Genomic DNA, 23,420 nt, shown 5'->3' with positions numbered 1-23,420 from the left:
GCCATCTCCCAGAATGATACTGCAGTACAAGGACAAAATGATTGACTTCAACAATTGGCTAAGCTTCTGGTGTCATTCTAAGGGGATCCAGTATCTGTCTGGGACGACATGGTCGCCAGACCACAATGCTTTGCCAGAGATGGCATGCACCTGTCGCCCCTGGGATTCCGGATACTGGCTAAGGCTCTTGTCGCCCCTATAGTGCCTTTTTTAGGCAAGGTTCAGATGACAAATTCCCTACCATAACAGGAACAGGCAAGCAAAAACTGAGGGTAATGCTACTCAATGCTAGAAGTTTAAATCTCAAAATGCACTCACTCGAAGCACTCCTTAAAATGGAGAACATCAATATCTGTGCAGTGACTGAGACCTGGCCCAAGGCTCCAGAGAACACCCCTGCATTACCAGGCTATAACTCATACCACACTTTTCGGCCATCTAAACTGGTCCAGAATACCAAAGTTGGAGGTGTGTCCATATTCATTACGGATATCCACACCGCCAGGCTAGTTGCGTACCATAATGCATCAGAGGTTATACAAGTGCAACTAACTCTGGGCAAAACTGCAATACAAACTGTAACTTGCTACAGATCCCCCACCATGCCCCAGGATTCCCACTCTTCTTTTCTTGATATACTGGAAAATATTAGGGTTCAACCAAACACTCTAATAATGGGCAATTTCAACTATCCCACCATTAACTGGGAAAACTACTCATGTACCAACTCCTTCGCTCAACGCTTTGTGGAATTCATAAATTCCAATGCCCTAGATCAACTTATCCACACCCCCACCAGGGGCAACAATATCTTAGACCTAGTCATTACCAACATGAGTGACCAGTGTTCCACACCTGAAATCAACTCCTCGTTGGTCAGATCTGACCATACGCTAATCACCTTAGATATCCGAATCCTGCCCCCACCCACCATTAACAAAAAATGGTAACAAATCTCTCCAAAGCCAAATTCATGCTTCTTAAGACAGAAGTGGTGAACTTCATGAAACCCATGCAGATGGGCAATACAGTTATGACTGCTGAATTCTACAGAAATGCACTCTATAAGCACTTACACAAGTGCATGGATCATGCTATCCCTAACAGAACCAAGACGCTATCTTCCAAATACAGGAAGCCAATCTGGTGGTCCCCTGCCATAAACAAACTCTACAACAGAAGGAAGAAACTGTTGCAAAAGAGAGTAAAATCCCATGAGTGGAGGAGCTCCTTGGTCAGCCTCAGTAAGAAGCTGAGATCTTTTATAAGATCCTCCAAAGCTAGCTATGAAAACAGAATTGCCACGGATTCCAAGGGCAACCACAAGGCATTCTATAGCTATATCAAGAATCTCAATGGCAGCACCCAGATCTGCTCCGAGTTACAGCACAACGGCACAAAAATTACAGAACCAACTAATACTGCCAACATCCTGGCAGATCTTTACCCCCTCTCACCCCCTAAAGGGCTCATATCTATACAGGAAGAATGCAGAGTCCATGTAATCACATCTATGCAGGTAAAAGCTGCACTCCCAAAAACGAAAAACACAGCATCCATGGGACCAGACATCCCAGGCTGCATTTTACATGAACTTAAAAACGAACTTGCTCCCCACCTAAGCACCATGTTCAATCATAGTCTCACGTCAGGCTTTGTGCCCACTGAATGGCGCACAGCAACAGTTATCCCACTCCACAAAGGGGGAGCCACCACTGATCCTGGAAACTATCACCCTATTAGCCTGATGAGCCTGGTCTGCAAGGCCATGGAACGTATCATGGAACTCATAAACAAAGACATTGGTAACCTCCAAACTCTAGACCCCACCCATTTCGAGTTTGTGAAACGCAGATCATGCCTTCTGAACCTGATCGACTTCTTTGAGGCAGTCACCAAAGCCGTAGATGAGGGTAAGGTGGTTCACACAGTCTATCTTGACCTCGCCAAGGCTTTCAACACCATCCCCTATTCTGGAATTATAGCTAAACTCATTAAACTAGGTATAAATCCCTACGTCATAAGATGGGTTGCCAACTGGCTCACTGATTGCAACTTTTACAGTGTGGGTTCTGACTCCAAATCTGACTTCAAACCAGTGACAAGTGGAGTACCACAGGGTTCAGTCCTGGGACCTCTTCTGTTTGGTATCTACTTCTCTGAAGTACAGGCAAACACAGAAGGCCTCTGGCTAACGAAGTTTGCAGATGAATGCAAACTAGGAGCCAGAGTCGAGTCCCCAAATGATGTGGACATCCTACAGAAGGGGCCACATTGAGACAGATGCCTGGTGTCAGAGGCATGGCCTCAAGCTCAATGCCAAAAAGTACATTGTCATCCCCTTTGGTAAAAACTCTGTACCCATGAACTACCACATAAATGGCAGTCTACTTAATGCTGAATGTGTGATAAGAGACCTTGGGATCCAGGTGGACAGTAGTCTCTCCTTTGATAATCACAATGCCACAGTAGTCAGGAAATCCTTCTCTGTGGCACACCTCATCACAAAAGGGGTTCTCATCCAGGAAAAAAAGAGGTCATTGTTCCCCTCTACTCAGCACTCATTAGACCCATTATAGAGTACAATACCCCTTTTGGAATGTACCTCACAAGACATCTGCAGCAGCTGGAAAGGCCACATAAGGACCTCACACAGAGGATTACTGGCCTCAAACAGATGCCCTACACTGACCGTCTCAAAAAACTCCAGCTTTACTCTGTAGCATATCACCTACTCCGAGGAGATCTCTGCCCAAGATATAAAGCTATGTTAAACCCAGAGCTGTTGGACATGCTACTCCATAAGAAATCCCAATCCCTCTAAGCTACACACTCTAGGAACCTAAACCTTGTCACCACAATAAACAGGACATGCTGGAGGGATAGATTCCTGTCCCAGAGACTTCCTATAATCTGGAACAAGCTACCCATCTATGTCAAGCAAAGTTCCTCATTAGCACTCTTCAAGAATAATCTTGATGAGTGGATGGGAAATAGGAAATACACCCTGGAGATCACTTCTGTGGCTCAGCTCGACAGGGACACAGGAAATTAACTTTCTTTGGTGGTGTAAGCCACGGAACCTTGTTGGCTAGGCTTACTTAGGCCCTTGGGCCGATAGCCTTGTACTTGCCTATGAACCTATACTGATCGACCAATAACTTAATCATTTAACTTGATTTCACCCAAGAGTTAAGAACTTTACCTTCGAAATTTCCTTTCACCCTAAAAGTTTTGCTTCCTTTCCAAACTATGTGTATTCTACTTTATAGTACAAATCAGAGATTTAAAAGTGCATAGCTTGGTGGGTACAGCCATGTCTATCTGGCTGCTGCATACTGAACCTCCCACGCCTACTAAGAGACAGCCATGCAGTTGGCCAACTTGCATCTCTTTTCATTCCAGCCATATTTAATTAGCCTTCTTTCTAAGGGACTTTTTATTTATATTTATTCTTCATCTTACTTGCACACTGAACCTTACGGTTCTGAAATAAGGGGTTTGTATGACCCAATGTTTCTTGTGTTGCAAAACACTATAGAATACTGCCTGCCTGCAGTTTGCAGAAGCAACAGCATAGTTAACTGCAGACATATTTAAATCCATACACTACTAATGAAAACCTTGAGGGAACTACTTTGGTGACTTTCACTTGCTGGGCAAATGGGAAGGATGTTCATGATCACCACATCTGAACCACCTTAGCTAGCTCACAGTACATATTCAGGAAAGTCATACGAGACCTGCTGCTGTCTGCGGGCTCATTCTCCTCATCGGAGCTCATTTCAATCTGAAACATGTCTTCGTCTTCAGAAGACTCTCCCATATCCTCCTTTTTCAGGCTGTCAATTTTTGATTTTCTTCGCCTTTTCCTCCTTTTCTTTACAGAGCTGCTGTTTGAAGGATTCTCACTTCCAGCTTGGGATGCTGTATCCAACATCTGTCCACTACATTCCAAGTTCCACTTCCTGTCCAAAGAGGTCTTCTTCATCTGTGCTTCCAAGAGAGCAGCACCCTCAGATAAAATAGGCGAAGTAGCCAGATGTGATGGAACAATCTCCTATAAAGGATAAAAGATAAAGAAAATCAGTTAGTTATATTTTAACATCATACTGAATGCTGACAGCTAAGCAATCTCTCACTTTACAACACACAGAGTATTCATGTAAAAAAACACATTTCCTAGTACAAAAACAAGAATCAGTGAAAGAATGTCACTCAGTCAGTAAAACTCTTTGGCTTCCACCACACTTTAGTTAATTATATGCTGGAGCAATTCCAAGTGTTTTTTTAAAATCAGACATATGGTGATGAACCATAGATTCACACTAAAAAAACATATTTTACAAGTTTCAGGTATTTAAAAACATGGATTGGTACAGAGGTTAGCACTGCGGTCTCATATGTCTACGTTCTCCAGTTTCATTCATGGCCAAGATTCTGTCTGTATACAGTCTGCATATCCTCCTTGTGTCCATGTGGGGTTTTATTGCAGGTTGCAGTTTCCCCTAACATCCTAAATATATGCAGGTTGGTGAACTGGTAGTCTCTAAACTGCCTTCAGGTCTGCCTGCGAGTTTTTGAACATCTTGCAATAGAATAACATCCTGTCCAGGACTACTTTTCTGTTCATACCGGTTGTATGCCAGAATAGCCTCCAGCTCCCCCATGACCCAGAATAATTTGAGGAAGAGGACATCTAACGTGCCATCTCTAGCCAAGGATCTCCATCAGCTGATGCACCTTACAACCAGGGCTGACCTAATATCTACATGCCAGAGTACAGTGGCCTGGCTCTTGACTAACCGAGCAGACCATTTCAACAGTTAGGACTGGCAGAAAGTGCAATTTCAATACAGAGAGCTCAAAGGGTCTTACAGCAAGCCCCTCTCAGAAAGAAGCAAACTAAAGTACATTCTGGTGCGATAACCTTTTATAAACTAAAAGAACAAATCAGATCTGGTGTCCAGGAAAAACAGCAAAGTTGGAGACAGTGTGGTTTACTTCAATAATGGCCACTCTATGCAGACAAGATGCAAGTGGGCACTGTTTCGACCACCAATGAGGGACTGTAGGCAAAAAGGAATTCACTTTAATCTGCACTACCCAGCAACTTTTAATTGTTGATACCTGCAGATACAACATTTTTTTCTCGATGCACTGGACACTATTGTTTTTTGCTTGCTGCCTCCACAAAGTTTGGACTTACCGGATGTGGAACTACAACAGGGAACACATTGGAGAGCAATGTTCTAGTTGAAAACGTCTAATCAGAATGTTGCTTACTGAATTACAGAGTGCTGATCATCCTCCATCTAAATATTTCTACTGTTTATCACAACACTTCCTCTCTGCCGTCATCTCTGAACCTATGTTATAATCTACAAACATTTTAAGATAAAGTATTTTTCTGTACATCAGCTACATTTTTAAATTATTGCACAGCATAAAACAATTAGAAGTTATGTGCTTAACATAACCTGGCATCTCTGTTGTCCATCTGTGTTGTCCATTTTCATTCTTTCTCACTGATAGGTTACGGATCCAATCCTAGAATCCAACTTGGTTACGGATCCAATCCTAGAATCCAACTTGGCCGCATTTTCCAGACTTTAGATCCTAGTCTCGAGCTCCTCCCTCTTCCCATAATGCACTACACTATCTCTTATCCCTCAGATCGAGTTTGCTGCCTAGGTCTATGGATTTATACAGACAGAACAGATAAAGTAAGAATTAAAACACAAACCTCGAACTAAAAAAATCCTGCATCATCCAGTATCCTTCTAGAAATAAGGCCGGGAGATGGCTGGGAGGAAAGGTGAGGAAGAATGAAAATGGACAACACAGATACCAGGTTATGGGAAGTACATAACTTTTAAATCTGATGTGGTCTTTTTCATTCTTCCTCACTGATCGGTTAGACTCCCCAGCTATGTAACTCTTGGGAGGCCCTCAAAGAAGAACATGCCAGAGCACTGTCGAACCAAAGGAAGGTATGCTGCTGGAGACGATGCAAAGTTTGTAATGTGTCACAAAAGTATGGTTTATTGAGCAAGTGACTGTAGAAGCGATATTAGCAAAAGAGACTCTGTGACAAAGGCAGATGAGGAAGTCATGGATTTGCAGAAAGGAAATACTGGAGCACTGTCGACCCAAAGGAAGGACTGCTTCTGTAGACAATGCCCAAATTGTAATGCATCACAAGAGTATGAATCTTTAACAAAGAGACTTTAAGACAGACATCGTCAAAGTAAGCTCAAGAGGAATGGCTGATGAGGTAGGCATAGATCTGATAGAAAGGGTTCTAGGATAATAATGCAATTTCAACCAACTGAGAGCAAATCAGCAAGATACAGTAGATGATCAGAGAAGAGATAACTGGCAAATATATGGACTGATAAAGTACAGTCTCTGTGGCCATTATGGGTATAAACATTATGGGTATGAAAGATGAACTGGTCTGAAGGAACACCCTAACATCATGGGAAATAATGTAGGTAGGCTGGCATACAAGGCCTGAAGCTGTGAAAGCCTTTTTTTGTGAAAGAATTTTTATTATATCAAAATTATTTACTGGTTCAAGGGTCCTTCATAGGTATGGAGAAGAGAGTCTGGATCATCATATTATCATTGGATTTGGAAAAACCATGCCCTTAGTTAAAGAAAGAGAGAGGAGATCTGAATTGGGCTACCTAATTCTTGGAGATAATTTCAAATAAGGACCAGAGAGATGGAAGCCAAAAAATTAACGATGCCAAATGGGGCCAAGGATGATAACAGCAGTTTTTAGCCTGATGGCTTTGCGCATAAACTTCTAGATCAATGGTAGATGAGGACAGACATGCAGGAAATATGATCAGGGGGAGTTCTGTATGAACCCGAACCACACTGGGGTCAGAATGAAGTGCATGTTTTTCAAAGTGAAAACCGTAAGGGAGATGGGGGGGGGGGGCTCTTGGAAGCCTTGCAATTTAGAAGAACTGCTCCCATGTCTGGGGAAGTGACAAGCCCTTTAGTCTCCCAGGGAGGACCATAAGGATGGACCACCCTTCACTTAATATGCACCCCTACCATAGTGGGAAGCAATGAAAATGACTATGGTTAATAGGGGAGGTTAAAAGAATGGTTTGTCCCTCCACATGTCCTATGGCTGGGAACACTAACAAATATAATGCCTGTCAATTTGGGTTTATGTTGAGGGGGAAGATAAAGGCTTGTTCTTTTGAGTAGTTAGAAGAACTAAAAAAATAAATGGGAATGGACACTAATGGCAGTTTGTTGTAGAAAGAGCCGTACAAAAAAAAAACAGAAAATAGGGAAGGACAAATGGAAATAATCAACTCTCATACTGTGACAGGTCGCTACAGTAACATCCAGTGAGACTGTCGCATTCCAGAAGGGGACAAGGGAAGGGGACAATGTCAGAAAGCATGAAGAATCCTTCGTTCCTCTGTGAGAAGCCCAAATGGAGGAATCAGAAAGTACAGTTTTGTACCTACCATAAATGTAGATGTCCGAACAGGATAGCATCTTGCCCCAGTTGCCCTCTTGGAGCTAAATTTTGGATTTGGATAAATGCCAATGTTTCCAAAAAAAAAACACAAAAAATAAGCAAATATGCACATATATACATATATAACCATAAGAGACTCCCCCACCAGCTAGCTATTAGGAAGGTAAAATACTAGGAGTTACACTAGAGGAAGGGAGGGGGAGTAATCCTGACTGCAGATGTATCCTGTTCGGACATCTACATTTATGGTAGGTACAAAACTGTACTATGTCCGGAAGTAGGTGATTGCCTGGATTGTAAAGACACTCTGGATACCACCTTAGGCATAAATGTAGGATTAGTTAGTTCTCATGGACATCTTATCTTGATGGAAGAGGAAGGAGGCTGTACTGCCATGCCATTAAGGCCTGTTCAAAAAACCCTTTTTGAAGTAATTGCCCAGTAGGAAAGCAGTTTTCCATGATAGGGTGTTGAAGATCTGCTGTTGCTGCTGGTTCAACTAGCAGTTTTACATTCTTGATCCTCTGAGCCTACTGCTGATAGGAGGATGCGAAAAGACAAGTGTGATCGAAGCTGTATTCTGCTGAAATAGCTACTGCATGTATCTTGATGCTAGGAATAGGAAAAGAGAATATGTATGTATCGCTGGCCTCAGAATTGTGGACAATATCTATACTCTAGGATGTTAGCAATATCTATGTTCTCCAAATTTCAAACCTTTCAACCACAAATTCCAAACCTTTTTTCTTTTTGAACCTTGTCCCTTTTTGTTGATAATCTGAAGGCTTCATGATAACTTTTTTAAGTTAGTGGGGGTCTGGTGTAGTTATTGCTATGTGATGTTCCAGGCAGTCAGTTGCAAGGTTTTTTTTGTTGTGCATGATGTTGTAGTTGTTCTGAGTTAACATCAAAGGCATCAGGTATTGACCACATTCTCCCTGGACATGCTCCCCAAAGCAATGGATACCAGTGTTGTCTTGGCCAATGCTAGCTCTGATTATTATCCCTTAAGGTTCCTCTTTTTTTTCTAGTCAGTACTGCCTTGCAAAGGAAGATCAAAGGATGCATATGCTGTCAGGCCTTCCAAAGGAAGAAGGGAGAGTCCACCTAGACCATGCCTGGGGTGGTATGTCCTGTGTTGCAGAATTTTTGAGCTGGTGATGAGTGGGGGATGCGAATAGGTCTATTTGTGGCATTCCCCATTTCTTTGTGATGGCCTTGAAGATAAACAGATTGTAGCATCCATTGTGAGCATCGGAGGTGGTTCTGCTTAACATGTCTGCTAGGGCCTGTAACTGTAGCTCAGAGCCATATTCCAAAGGTTCCAGATTTCATAGGCATAGGGGTATGGGGCCTTCCCCTCTTGTTGTTTGATGATATACCACATGACTGTGTCTGTCCTTATCATTAAATGGCCTTCTGCCTTCTTTGTGGAATTCTGAATTTCTGGATTTGCTAGATTTTTTGCAGCATTTTGGTTTATGGTGTGCAGTGCAGCTGGTCTGAGTCCACAATCCTTGTATGCATTTGTAGGTACTAGGGTACTCTTTCCACAGCTCTCTCTCCTGTTTTGTTGGCGCTCGCTATTTTTAGCTCTTCTGTTTTTGATTTTTGGTGTAGGTTTGGCATTCCTCTTTTTATTTTGAAGGGAGGTAGTGGGAACCTGTGCCTTGGTCTATGGTTTGCAAATTCCACTGTGTTTTGTGATATATAGTGCCAATTTAATTAATAAATAATACTTTTCCACCTAAAGGTGCTGCTATTTGCTCCCTGGTAGTGTGTTGCTGCTGTCAGTGTGTGATTGTCCTGTTGTATGTCAGTGTGGTTGTGTGTGTGCAGTGGTTTGTTATTGCCTTGCCACTGCTCGTTATTGCCTTGTCTCCTCTCCCCTGGATTCTGCCTCTAGAGCGCCCTATTCCTCCCCTTTCTTTTGAGTCTCTCTTGAGATTTTGAGAAAGGACCAAAGGAGGCCAGTTCCTGCTAAACCATGGGGGCTGAACCTGTAACTGTTGAAACAGATTTTGCCCTTGTTTTGATTTTTCTTCTTCCATTTCTTCCATACTTGCTGAGCAGGTGTACCAAATAGACTGGCCTTTATCATAGGAGAGCATCCTTTTTGCTTTTGATTAACCAAATCCCGTAAGACCTGTTCTTCAACCATGCATGCCTTCTATCACTGTGCCAGTCATGGCTGATCTAAATGAAGCCTCCAGTGCATCATAGCCCACATTTTAAAGAATGGTTACTAACCTGTTGAATGTTATTCACCATTTCTAAAAACTAATCAGTAGTAGTTCGGCTGATTCCTGAAGATTGACGGTTTTCGTCTCTGCGTCAAACCCAGAGCACGCGCTTGCTTAACTCGTGGTTCGCCAAGCAAAAGCGGACCGCGAGTGTCGGGCGTGCTTCTCTGCTCATGGACTCTGGAGGGAAAAACCTCTTGGAAATATTAATGATGAAATAATGGTCACTTCAGTCTAAAGCAAGTCCAGGTCACTGAAAACTAAGGAGAGAGAGAGAAGAAGAAGAAGCTATATCAATGTGTCAAGTCAAAGATTCTTAGGTGAGAAAAAGGTACAGGTTAGATCCCGAGCCATAGCACTAGAGAGACAGAAATGGACGCCATGGTGGAACTATGTAGGGATTTGCAAAATAGGAAAGTACAGTTGTGTACACTTACCATAAACGTAGATGTTTGAGTGTATTCACTGTTGCAGTCATTACATTTGGGTAATGCTGCTGGCAGGTTGCCCTCAGCCGGCCTGAATTCCAAAGTCTTGGGTCCTGCGTCAGCTGCTGTCACCCCTTCCCTGACATCAGGTCATCAGGGGTATAAGAAGTGGCCAACGCCATTTTCTTCAGTTTTTCTTGCCCCAGATGTCAGGTGCCCCTTAAAAGGGTAGCCAAATTTTGTGTGTGTGTGTGTATATATATATATATATATATATATATATATATATATATATATATATATATATATATATATATATTAAAAGCAATAAATGCACCAATATAAATTTTACCTTCATCTATAAGCAAATACACCACATAGGTTGTATAAATCAGAGAAGGAAAGATAGGATCCATAGAAACAAGGGGGATGGTGAGTAGGTAACCTGGACTGCAACAATGAATACACTCGAACATCTACATTTATGGTAAGTGTACACAACTGTACTATGTTCTTCGTGTTTCACTGTTGCAGTCATTACATTTGGGTAGAGTCCCAAAGCTATGGTTGGGAAGCTGGAGCTAAACAGCATTAGGAGTGGCTATGAGGCCCTGCAGAACTGCAGTGGCAAAGCCTGCTCTGGATTTAGAGGAGAATGGCAGCTGGTAATGCTTTCTAAAGGTGTGCACTGAACTCCAAGTAGCCGCCTCTAAAATGTCTCTGGTTGGAACTCCCCTGAGAAAGGCTGCTGAAGTGGCTGCAGCTCTGGTGGAATGTGGCCTAATGCCCTTAGGCACTGGCTTGCCATGGTGTGAATAGCATAAACGAATGCAGTGGCCTATCCACTTTGAGACAGTCCGCTTTGAGATGGCCTTTCCTTGTGATCCTGCAGCATATGCCACTAGTAATTGCTCTGTCTTCCTGAAAGCTTTGGTCCTGTCCAAGTAGAATCTAAGCTGTCTGTGTACGTCCAAAGAGTGCAGAATTCTGTCCCCCTTGTTCTGTGGATTTGTTTAAAAAGTTGGCAGATGAATAGTTTGGTTAAGAGCCATACTGGACACCACTTTAGACATAAATGTTGGGTTAATTCTAAGAGAGACCCTGTCTGGATAAAAAACGATAAAAGGCTCCACAGCCATGAGCACCTGTAGCTCTGAAACTCATCTTGCAGAAGTAATTGCTAGGAGCACAGCTATTTTTCAAGATAAAAACTTTATATCAACAATAGCAGCTGGCTCAAAAGGAGGCAGGGTGAGCTTTTCCAAGACATAGTTGAGGTCCCATGCAAGTATTGGTGATCTCCTTGGAGGCCTTAAATGTCTGGCTCCTCTGAGGTACTGCTTTAATAAAGGGTGAGAAAAAATTGGTGGCTCTGTATTGTAATGAGCCGAAATGGCAGAGGCATGAATTTTAATTGATGAAAAGGATGGGCCTCTGTCCAGCATCTCAGTTAAGTATTGCAAAATCGGAGGAATATTTGGTACAGTTGTATCAGTTCCTTGTGCCTGGTTCCAAGCACAGAATTTCTTCCATTTTCCAACATAAGACTTTCTTGTACTAGGCCTTCTGGCTTCCAGAATGACATCCATCACAGCTTTGCTGAGAGGTGTTTTTTGAATGACTACATTATCTGCCATGCTGCCAGGTTTAATGTCCTGAGTTGGCTGTGCAGGATCTGATTGTTTTGCTGGGACAGTAGACGAGGTAACTGAGGTAAGGTCCAAGCTGGGTAACGAGACAAGTTCCTTAGGATTGGATACCAGTACTGGCGGGGCCAGTCTGGGGCAATCAGTATCATCTTTGGTTTCTCCTGTCTGACCTTTAGGAGTACCTTGGGGAGGAGAGGCAGTAGGCATATACTTATAGCTTTTTCCAGCTGAAAGATAGGGCGTCCACTTTCCATGCTTGTCAGTGATAAGTCCTTGTGCAGAATCTTTGTAGTTGGTAGTTGTGAGGGGAGGCAAATAGATCTATGTCCAGGCATCCCCATTTCCTTGTTATCAAGCTGAAGACTTGTGGATCCAGCTGCCACTCGTGGGGATCCATGAGGTTTCTGCTTAGTTCGTCTGCCAGAGTATTCTCCTTTCCTGGCAGGAATTGTGCCTGCAAATGTACTTGGTAAGTCAAAGCTGTGTCCCACAATGTCATAGCTAGTCTGCAAAGGGGGTAAGAATGTGTGCTCCCCTGCTTGTTTATATACCACATGATCGTGGTGTTGTCTGTCTTTATCAGCAGTTGTCCCGGATGAAGTAGGTCCTTGAAGGCTGTCAGGGCATTTTGAACAGCTAGCATCTCTTTTTTGATTGATATGTAGATGCATTTGGTTTGAGGTCCATGTGCACTGAATGCATCTTCCTGCCATGTGGGCCCCCCAGGCATAATCTGATGCATCCGTTGTTAGTGTCTGCTGGCTGGGGGTAATGTGAATGGCTGTCCCTTGTTCTGGTGACAAGCCTTTGCCCACCATCGAAACTCCTGTTACAGGCAGGGAATGAGAGTAATCATTGTTTCCAGGCTGTGGTAATGTTGAGTCCAAACACTTTTTAGGTACCATTGAAGTTTCCCCATATGCAGTATTGCATATGGATTAGTAGGATGCAGGATGCCATGAAGCCCAAAGTCTGCAGAAATTTTCTTGCAGATAACTGGGCCTTTGCTGCCAACATTATGAAATAGGTGGTCAGTTGCCTTTGTCTGGTGTGAGATAAACCATCTGGGCAGTTGTATTTAAGCTTGCACCCAAGAATGTTATATCTTGAGAGGGTACTAGTTTTGATTTCTTTTCGTTGGCCGTGTACCCTAGGCATGTTAGTGGTCTTTTCACAAACGCCAGATGTTGAAGAAGAATGTCCTTGTTCTCTGCTTGAATTAGACAGTCGCCCAAGTAAGGGTATATTTGTATTCCTCTTTGTCTGCAAAATGCAATTACTGGTGCCAGGCACTTTGTAAAGACCCTGGGCGCAGTAGATAAGCCAAAGGGCAGTGCAGAGAATTGGTAATGTACTGAACCAGCCTTGAATCGGAGGTGTCTTCTGCACGATTGTCTGATTGGAATGTGCAAGTATGCCTCTTTTAGGTCTAAAGTCACAAGCCAAGCGTTCTTGCCCAGCATGGGCAGAAGCTGCTGCAAAGTCAACATTTTGAATTTTGGAATATCCAGGAATGTGTTCAGAATAGATAGGTCCAGTACTGGCCTCCAGGCCCTGTCCTTTCTGGGTACCAAGAACAGTCTTGAGTAAAATCCTTGTCCCCGCTCTTGCTCTGGTACTTGCTGAATGGCCCCCATGTCCATGAGGGATGAAACTTGTTTCTGTGCCTCTGCCCATTGATTTTTTGGCAGATCTGGCCAGCTGCTTGCCTTTGGCAGGGTATGGAAATGGAATTTGTAGCCTTGTGACACTATATTTACAACCCATTTGTCCTGGGTTATAATGTGCTAATTTTCCCCCTAAGGGTGCTGCCAGAAGATAAGTGCTTGGTGCAGGCAGGGGAAAGTCATTGGGACTGCTTTCTGTATGTTTGTGCTTTATCTTCTCCAGCTTTAGAGGTAGAAGCACCCCATTGTTTTGACCTATAAGAACCTTGCATCTGGGATGTGCCCCTTGGGCGTCTGGATCTGTCCCTTTGAGGTCTGTCTGACACAGGAAAGGACCAATTTTTTGTAGGCCAGTGTCTACTAAATCTAGGTGGCTGTACTTGTAAAAACTCTAACAGTTTGCATAGATTTAGTTTTGTCTTCAATTTTATTTAACACCTCTTCTGCCTTAGCACCAAGCAAAGTATCATGCTGTAAAGGTGCATCTAGTAACTTAACCATAACATGATCAGGCAGATTTTTTTCCTTTAACCAAGCATGCCTCCTAATTACAGAACCCGTAACTGCAGCCATATGCAATAAATCATGCATTTCCTTGTGTTCAGCACATTCAGAATTTAACATCATTTTCTGTTTAAGCAATCCCATGAGATGTTGCTGATACTTGAGCATATGAAACTGACAGTTTAAGGCCCTTATAGCCAAAGTTGCAGATGTATAAACCTTTTTTCCCCATCTATCCAGTGCCCTTGAATCCCTGTCAGAGGGGGTTGGGTTTTTTGCTGTAGAGGCCTTAACTCCCTTGGGACCCTGTGAAATAGTTTCTGGGTCAGCAGCAGGGTTTTTAAAAAGAAATATGTGTGAGTCAGGAACCCTGTAACATCTGTCAGGTTTAACAGGAGCTGGAGGTAAGGATTCAGGGGTCAAATTAGACTCTGAAAACACATCATCTACAATGTCTAACACAGGGGGAATGGCTAGAGGCCTGTGCTGTGGTAGTAAAAGGAAATCCCTGAGCCTCTTTTCTGATTCTGAAAAATCTTGGCTTTCCCAGTGAAAATGCTCTCTCATGGTATGCAAGGTTTCCCCAAAGGAATAATCCTCAGGAGGGGATGCTGAAGGTATACATTCTTCAGCATCAGAATCCTCATAGGGGGGTAAAAAATATCCCTGATCAGAAGAGGAATCAGAAGAAACAGAAACCTGATCTGAAGATTCACAGTCAGTCTCTTGCCTAGGCCTCTTATCAGGACGGGGATGGGAACTCCTGATCAAGGTAATCATGTCTTCGGCCATCTTGATCATCTGTTTTTTGGGCATAGAGGCCTGTACACATGACTCTTGAGTTTGTTTCTTTGCTTTAGAAGCTGCTTTAGTCTTAGTCTTTGAAGCTGAAGTCGTTTTAATGTCAAGATGTTGTGGTCTGAATACACCCTCAGAAGCCGGTACCTGCTCAGCTGCTCCAGACCCATCTGAGGGATTATCGTCCGAGGCTCCAATACCTGAGCATCCAGCGGCATGGCTGACTCCATGTGGAAGTCAGTAGCGGCCTGCAACTCTACAGTAGCGGGTGTCAGGGGCTGCGAAACACCTCACTGAGAACCGGCGAATAGCTTAGGAGAAGCTTTGTTGTCGGTTTTGGACCTCGGTTGTTTTTCTCTATCCTTTTCTTTGAGTTTTTTGTAAACTCCGGTAGTCGGATGGCTATCCGACGACATTGTAGGATAATTAAACCTGCGACCAAAATACTTTAAAGCAAAAGAATACCGACGCTTAATAGTGCGTTGATTAAATCTAGCACAAAACCGACAACTAGAAATGTTGTGATCAGGGCCTAGGCAAGAAATACAGTAAGAATGAAAATCCTTATGAGGTATTTGCTTTCCACAAGTAATACAATTATTAACTTTTTCTGACATCGGTCTGGAGCAAGAAAAAAGTTTCCCCAATGGGGTACTTAGCTGTATTAAAGACTTCGGTTCTGAAACTCAAACACAAAAATTTCAGGAGTCGGCCGACCGGCACTTGCGAACTGCTTCTGCTTCGGGCACCGTGCGGTAAGAAAGACAGAAGAAAATGGCGTCGGACGCTTCTTTTATACCCCTGATGACCTGACGTCAGGGAAGGGGCAAACAGCAGCCGGCGCAGGACCCAAGACTTTGGAATTCAGGCTGGCTGAGGGCAACCTGCCAGCAGGATTACCCAAATGTAATGACTGCAACAGTGAAAGACGAAAAACATCAGATGTAAATCTCTGAGGTAAACCTGTATACTGGACCAGAAAGGCCGGCCTTATAGGCTAACCAGGGCACCGCCAGCAGGGGCGCTTTTCCAGTATTTATTTGGTGTAGGTAGACCAGGTTGGGGGCACCTGGGTGGTGTGTGGGGGCGCTGTGGAGCCCTTTTGCCTAGGGCACCAGCTGACCTAAGGCCGCTGCTGTCTCACAGAGCAACTTCATGAAGCCATGACAGAGTGACTGTCCAGAACTCCATGCTTGATGGGAAATTACAGTTGAGCCACTATGGCCCCAGAAAAGAAAGAGGGAAGCCATACCTCTAAACCTCTCAACTCAAGAAATCTGAACAAAACCTTGTATGATAGGGAACAAGGGTGCAAATTATAAGCAGATCTTAAATATTGTTGTTATGAGTTTAGAAATTAGAATTACTGGATGTGTGTTACCTAGCATTTGAACTGAAATAGATTTATTTATTTATTTATAAAAGGCATTAAAAAAAATGAAACATCGGATCCGAGGGATATCTCGACCTGAATAAAGCTAAGTTCAGACTATAGTTCCAGATCTGAAGGCACCGGATCACAGTATAGCTCAGCTCTCTCTGGACAATTTGTTCTATGTTGGATTTGAGACCTCGAATCCGAGGAGAGAACTATTTTCCCAACAGTTCCGGATCCGAAGGCTCAGGATCCGAGAATCGTTCAGTTCTTACTGGTATGCTTGTTATATATATGTCAGCTCTGAGGAGAGACTATTTGCCCAACATTCCGGATCTGAAGGCACCGGATCAGAGACTAGTTCAACTGTTTCTGGGCAACCAGTTATTAATCAGATCCTAGGGTTAGGATTAGAGAAGAGAAGTATCTGAGCAGACTGGATCCAAATGGGAGAGGCAGGATCCAAAAAACTTTTTTTTTTTTTTTTGATCTGAGGAGACAAGCTAAAGTTTATGCTCCAGTCACTCGGATCCACAGACTGAGAATCCAATGAAAGTTGTAGGAAGATGAGAAACTCTACGAGACCAATCTTTCAGACCTGAGGAGAACTTGGGAGGTGAAGCTAAGAACTTTGGATATTAGGGGTGATAAAAATCTCTATCATCTTTCCATTTTTTAGTTTCCTTTGTTATTTTATTTTAAAAAGGGAATTGCACCCTTAAAGGAACCATATTCCAGTACATCCGTGACTAGACAGACCCATAAGAAGGGATTCAGGAGCATAAAGCCAGCTGCAGTCCGTAGCACCACTGGAATCCATCTACCCTTTATTTTTTTTAAATTTTATATATTTGTTTACTAGGTAAGCACAGTGGATGCGTACCACTTTTTAGGGGTGAGCCAGGAGCACTTTTTGGTTAAACAACTTGCTCAGAGTCAGACAGTAGGCAAACTGAGGCAAATTAATCAAACCTTATACTCTCTGGTTACAGGAAGCAGCTTATTAAATGTTTGGAGCTTTAATCCACTGTGCAACTGCTTTTTTTTTTCAATTTTCTCAAGATATAGTTGATGTGAGCAGGGACTGCTTTATTAAAGCTATTTATGTGCAAGTATAAATCAAAGCCAAAAAGGAGCAGCTCTAGCAAAAGGGGGCCACTGGAAGATTACAGTGGAAGTTCCTTCAGTCCCCGCATAGCTGTAAGTCAGCATTAAGAAATCTCTAAACACAAATGCATTTGCAGGAAAAGATTTAAAGAAAAGGACAGTGACTGCAGTCTGATTTAAAGAAGGCTGATTAAACGGGTCTATATCAGCTTATCGAAAGCTGATAACATCGAACGCTAGTTGATCAACCTTTAAAGGTCGAACAACCAAAACAGTGAAGACACGGAACAGTGATTTTTTTCCCAGGGAAAAAAAATCATTGGGCCATTGTTGGGAGTTTGCCATTTCCTCCACAATGGTGCGATCTCGGAGTTAGTATATTTAAGTAGGGGGGTGGGGGAGGGGGGTGAAGCCCCCCACTTTATGTTGTGCTTTATTTTCTTTTTTGCGGAACAGTAATTTTTTTCCCTTTAGTGGTTGATCAACCAGCGTTCGATGTTATCACTTTCGATAAGCTGATACAGGCCCGATTAAACACATGGAGGTGTACAAGAAGGGGATATATTAGGGAGGAAAGGTCAAGGATATTGTGGCACATAATAAGAAAGTAGAGTGTCTATTCAATGGAATTATTTCTAAAGTCAAAGTATCACTTGTTAATAAACTGGTCAAGTTATACCAACAACTCAAGTCAAACAGTACAAAAGTGTTTGGATTAACTGGAATTTTGGCTAATGTGTTAAAACATCAATCATAAGAACATTGAAGGTGATAAAAGTTAATTCTAGCATCATAGTTTAACAAAACAAGCATTGGCTGCCTTCTGAGGAGAAATTTACAAAAAACAAAAACTGGTAACAGGAAAATAACTCATGAGTAATGCATATGCACTTTTGTTTTAGCCAAGCATAATAAATTACTATATAAAGTAAGACAAAAGCATTTATTCAGAAATTTAGAGGAAGACAGTATGTCACAAAACCACCATCCAAGCAAAGACATGTAGTTAGCCATAACCAGGGTATGGATCTCAACGTTACTGTTCTTCTGTGGTAAAAAAATCTTATAATATGGGCAGAGAAGAAATATACAAGCACTAGGAGACGAGTGAAGAATGATAAAAGTACAAGGTACTATTATGGATGTAGGAGGCCAACCATTTGGAAAGATGAACAGTCCTGTTAAGACAGACCTCCATCAGAAGTAGTAGTTGAGCATAACAGAACACCAAACTGTACCATAATCTGGTTTCAGAACCCGTAAATGGATTATGAAACACTTTTCCAGCACTATACACCCAAACGTATATGTGACTTAAAGGCCCTTATGTTAACAAGGATGTAGTCTGGTCATAAACCAGGCTTTTGACATGAAATTATTTTAGACTAGAGTTCTTAGTTTGTTTGTTTGTGTCTTTTGGCTTTTCCCGGTTATGGGTCGCCACAGCGGAACTCTGGTCCACTAATGATTGGCGGTAGATTTTTATGTGCTGGCTTGCCAGGCCTAACGCACAACCTTCAATGAAGGAACTCCCATTTATACATATCGCCACACAGAAGACGCTCTAACTGAGAATCGAACGGGCAACATCTAACTGTGAGGCGATAACGCTACCGCAGCACCAGACTAGAGTTCTTAGTAAAACATTTAACTGACTTAAACAGGAGCATGAGATGGAGAATGAGCAACACTTAATGAAAATGAGAGCCTGAACAGTGAACTAAAAGTTTTACATACAAGTTACATGCTATAATTCAGCCGTCCATCAATGGAACCAGCTCTTGAACCCTAGCTGTAGCATCTGTGATTGACAGCTTATGTTCAAGTCAGTGGGCTACCCTTAACTTCCAGTTTATGTCTCAGACAAGCCACTCAGGTCAAGCACTGAAATATAATTGAACTGCAATTAAAGTTGCTTGTGTTTTATGCCATGGCCATAGCAAAGTACAGCCAACATTCTGATTTCTACTGTGGTTGTGGAAACCTTGTGTCAATGAAATACATTTCAAGTTCTCTGGTATATGTCTTCTTGTCAGCAGCAGGTTGGTAAGAAACTTCACAATCCAGGTCAAAAGTCGTCCTACGACAGAGGATGCCAAATCTAATCTCAGATGTCTGCTATAAATAATACACTTGCATCATTCTCAATTCTCTCTCTGTCTAGCACAGTCACCCTTGCAAGCAAAAATCCCCAAACAAGTTACTATACCTTAGTGCCGAATTCTGATACTTCCTGATGTAATGGAGGTCACATAATTTATACCCAGCTTAGTAATATTCGGTGACCTTTCTTTGGGATACATAGAAAAATACATAAAATGAACATGCAACAACATTCTGTTTTAAACACAGTGACCAGCATGATTCTAAATGGGACTATAGCTGTAAAAAAGGAAAACACATGTCCGTTACCAGCAGACAATATATACTGCCAGTTCTGTAGATATACCTGCAGTTCTAAAAATCAAACAAAACAATTACCTAACTAGCTGTAGTGCGATAACACAGGGACAGCTTCCCTTACCTTGTCATCCTCAGTCTCTTCAACAAAAAATGCTTCCCCATTTTCACCTAGTTTCATGTGCAATCCCACTGGTTCACAGTTGATTTCAATGTCCACCTAAAATAATAAGTTGTGATTTAAGTTACTACAATAATTCTTGCAAGAAAATGGATACTACAGAAGGAAAGAATGACATTCGAGCATACAACGATCATCAAAGCAGCCAATATTTGATAGCCAGATATTTTCATACCACTTTTTATTCCCATGTATTAACAACAGGGAAATTACTTTTTCTTGCCATACAGATATGAATTCGCAAATGTTACTTAAATTCTTAGCTGAAACATAGGCAAGCAAATTTAAATAACATCCCTTAAAATCTTTTCTGAATAGAGCTACGAAAACACTATACAGAAAATAAATGGGTGAACAAATCATCCCTCTATACGATAATAAAATGCAGAGTTATGACTTTATCAAAGAAAAGTCAAAGGCCAAATCCTAGATAGATTTTCATAATTAGTAAATTAGCAACATAAACCCAATAATAATTTGCAATACAATTTATAAGCAAATAAATTAAAAAAAACATTTAATCAAGAACCGAAGCAAAGAATGTTTAACCAGCTTGTGTAAGTTACAGGTACTGCTGAAGAACTACATATAAATGAAAAGGCTCGAAGCAGAAACATTATTCTAACCTTGTAGAATACAGTAAACACATTACTATAATCAATAAAACAGAAATGCAGCTAAAATGTTATGTAGTTGAATACAAAAATTTTGAGTCCTCCTAAGACACTCAAGCAACATAATGAAACTTCAACTACTAAGCCAGGGGTTCCCAAAGTGTGTGCCGCGGCGCCCTGGGGAGCAGTGGCTTCCTCACAGGGGCGCAGCAAAACAAACCACAAACTAATAAGCTTAGTTACTAAGCTTATTAGTTTGTGGTTTATTTTACGGCTGCCCTAAAGGTTATAGGCTACACAGGAGGACAGCAGCTAACCCTAGCTTACAATTATCTGTGGTTATTGAATGGGAACTTCCGTCTGGGCAGAGCCTATGTGTCATTATGTGTCAAAGCAGGAGGTGTGGTTAGGTTAGCATTTTTTTATGGCAGGAAGTTGAAATGTACTGTAACAGTTGCTGATTATAGTAGCGACAGAGATCTGTTCTATCCATGGCTTGAAACAATTTAGTCATCTGAGGGATTTTTTGTTTATTTATAGTTAATTATCCTAGCGAACAGGATATAACAGGGTAGGTTAAGAAAGATGGAGGCTGCAGTGAGCACGTCAGTCTCTCCAAGTTGCTAGTCAGGTTCAGGCATGCAAAACAAAGTAGTGCTTCCTCTTGTTCAGCTCACTTCTGCTCTGGGTAAAATATTGTTGGATCTGGATCTGACTGCTGGTGAGAGCTTGTTCACTCTAATTTTGAAAATAAAAATTAGAATGTTAAGTTTTAAATAGCTGCTTTTGGCAAACAATGTTGCAAATGGATGTTACAGTTGTTCGTTACCTATAGCTCAGTAATAGCTATGTTTTCACTCCTCATTTGTAGAAGTATTAGAATGCCTTAGCAAGACTATACGTTTTATCTCTTCATACTTCTCAGCTGTCCATGATTTTGACTCAAAATGTTGCTCTCTTCCTCTCCTGAAACTGGAGGTTTGGAGAGAATAAGTGATGGATTATATTTAATAAATTACTACAATAATTGGAGTTGTAGACTTCTTTTACTAATGCATAATGATTTACATTCTCGTATTGTGTCGACTTCTGAAATTAATGGTGCTAATATTTTGAAAAGTGGTCCAGATTATTTCTGTATGTGTTCCTGATTGTGGAGGTGAGAAATTAAGGGCTATTCTACATCTGTATTATCTCTGTTTACGTTTGTGTGTGTGTGTGTGTGTGTGTGTGTGTGTATATATAGATAGGTATATATTCCTGGCATTTGGTCGAATGCTTATTTCACTGAATGACAAAACCACTGAGCCAAAATGATTAAAAGTGCATTTATTTGAATGATTAATTGGTTGAAAATCAGTCAGTCTCACTGAATGGGACAGCTGCACACAATTTTTGTAAAACAACCAGTATAAATATGAAAAGTAAATGAAAAATGCACTTTGGGTTACCTGTACATACTCACTGCTGGTGTAATTTCCAGTTGAGTACTGGCTGAGATTTCATGTGAGTGGCATTTTCACATTTTTCCACAGTTCTGCAACAATGGAGTTAGTATATTTAAGTAAAGGGGTGTGTGAGGGACAAAGCCCCCACATGCAAAAACTTTTTTTTGAAAGATTTTTTTCTTGGGTGATTACGTCTATATGATATTTCAGCTATTTGGAATTGGATTATATGGCATTTCAGTAAAATGGTTGTCAGCAATTTGATTCAGTGATCTGTGTAACAGTGAGAGTGAAATTCAAACAGGTGTGTCTGTGTGTGTGTGTGTGTGTGTGGGTGTGTGTGTGTGTGTGTGTGTGTGTATATATATATATATATATATATATATATATATATATATATATATATATATATATACACATATACATACATACATACATACACACACACACACACACACACACACACACACACAGTGTCATATCATCTGTAAAAATGTGTATGTAACAAAACTGCGCAAGCTACTCAATTTTTAATTGTTTTAACTGTATGAAAGCTAGGATTTAACTTTCTGGTTGGATATGTACTTCCCAGATATGCATTTGGTGTATTGACTGTAGACTCGTTCATTTAGAGGGCCTGCCATTGCTGCTGTCATAATTAAAGGCTTTCTTTTTTGTATGGACACTAGTTTTCAAGCATTGTGCTTGCTGCTTGTAAAGATGCTCATGGTGGTGTCTGGCACCAGGACTGGATCAGTGACATTTATAAGATAGTTTTAGACTTTAATGAACCAAATCAAGGGAAAGAAAAAGATGTGAAACACATGCATATGTAACTGAAACATATAACAACGATAGTCTTTTTTCATTTTATGCTAATTTATATGAGACTGGAGCTATTGATAAAATTGTTCTGGTCATGTCAGTCTGCATTGAAGTTGATGAGAAACGCATCTTATTTGGAGGCTGTTACATCTACTGGACCAAGTGTGTTTTTATTCCCAAATAAGTAAAAATTTGGTAACTTAGCAGTGCTGCAATGACTTGTATGTTGAGCCACCACAGAATAGTTAGTGTATGATGCAGTTTTCTGGCACCAGTTAGAAACACGCTAACTTTGCATCCAGAGAATAAATAACTTACTAACCCTTTTAATTAAAAAAAACACATTTCACAAAGTATATTTCTTACAGTTTGACGGGGGGGGGGGGGGGGGAGCCTTGGGAAAACCTGGATTCAACAAGGGAGCAGAGAATTGAAAAAGTTTGGGAACCAATGTACTAAGCCATAAATGAAGTACAAAACTAAAAATCATCAATCACACCTCCCAAACAAAATAATATATACAAGTTTATTTCTGAGACTGCAACAACCCTCTGCTATGAGAGTAACACTGTTGATATATTATTCCTGTAGTCTTCTCACAAAGGTAAAATCTTAGCCTCCCATGCTCAGGGCACGAGGGACACCAAATGATTCCTATTGCCCAAATC

The 23,420-nt window shown here is 41.5% G+C and overlaps 1 protein-coding gene across 3 annotated transcripts in view; it reads right to left on the bottom strand.

The window, feature by feature from the left end:
* LPIN1 (lipin 1) overlaps positions 1-23,420 on the bottom strand; it is a 750,916-nt gene that overhangs the window by 507,108 nt on the left and 220,388 nt on the right. For all 3 annotated transcript variants that reach the window (XM_044082232.1, XM_044082237.1, XM_044082244.1), the window contains exons 3-4: positions 19,809-19,904; positions 3,744-4,060 (exon numbers count right to left, since the gene is read on the bottom strand). In XM_044082232.1, the coding sequence (XP_043938167.1) occupies positions 3,744-4,060; positions 19,809-19,904 (413 nt within the window). The remainder of the gene's footprint in view (positions 1-3,743; positions 4,061-19,808; positions 19,905-23,420) is intronic.

The sequence above is a fragment of the Protopterus annectens genome, chromosome 1.part1, assembly GCF_019279795.1.
Source record: "Protopterus annectens isolate FY-2018-M chromosome 1.part1, PAN1.0, whole genome shotgun sequence".
NCBI classification, from domain to species: domain Eukaryota; kingdom Metazoa; phylum Chordata; order Ceratodontiformes; family Protopteridae; genus Protopterus; species Protopterus annectens.
Note: the sequence above shows the minus strand (reverse complement) of the source record. Positions and strands in the feature narration are given on the sequence as shown.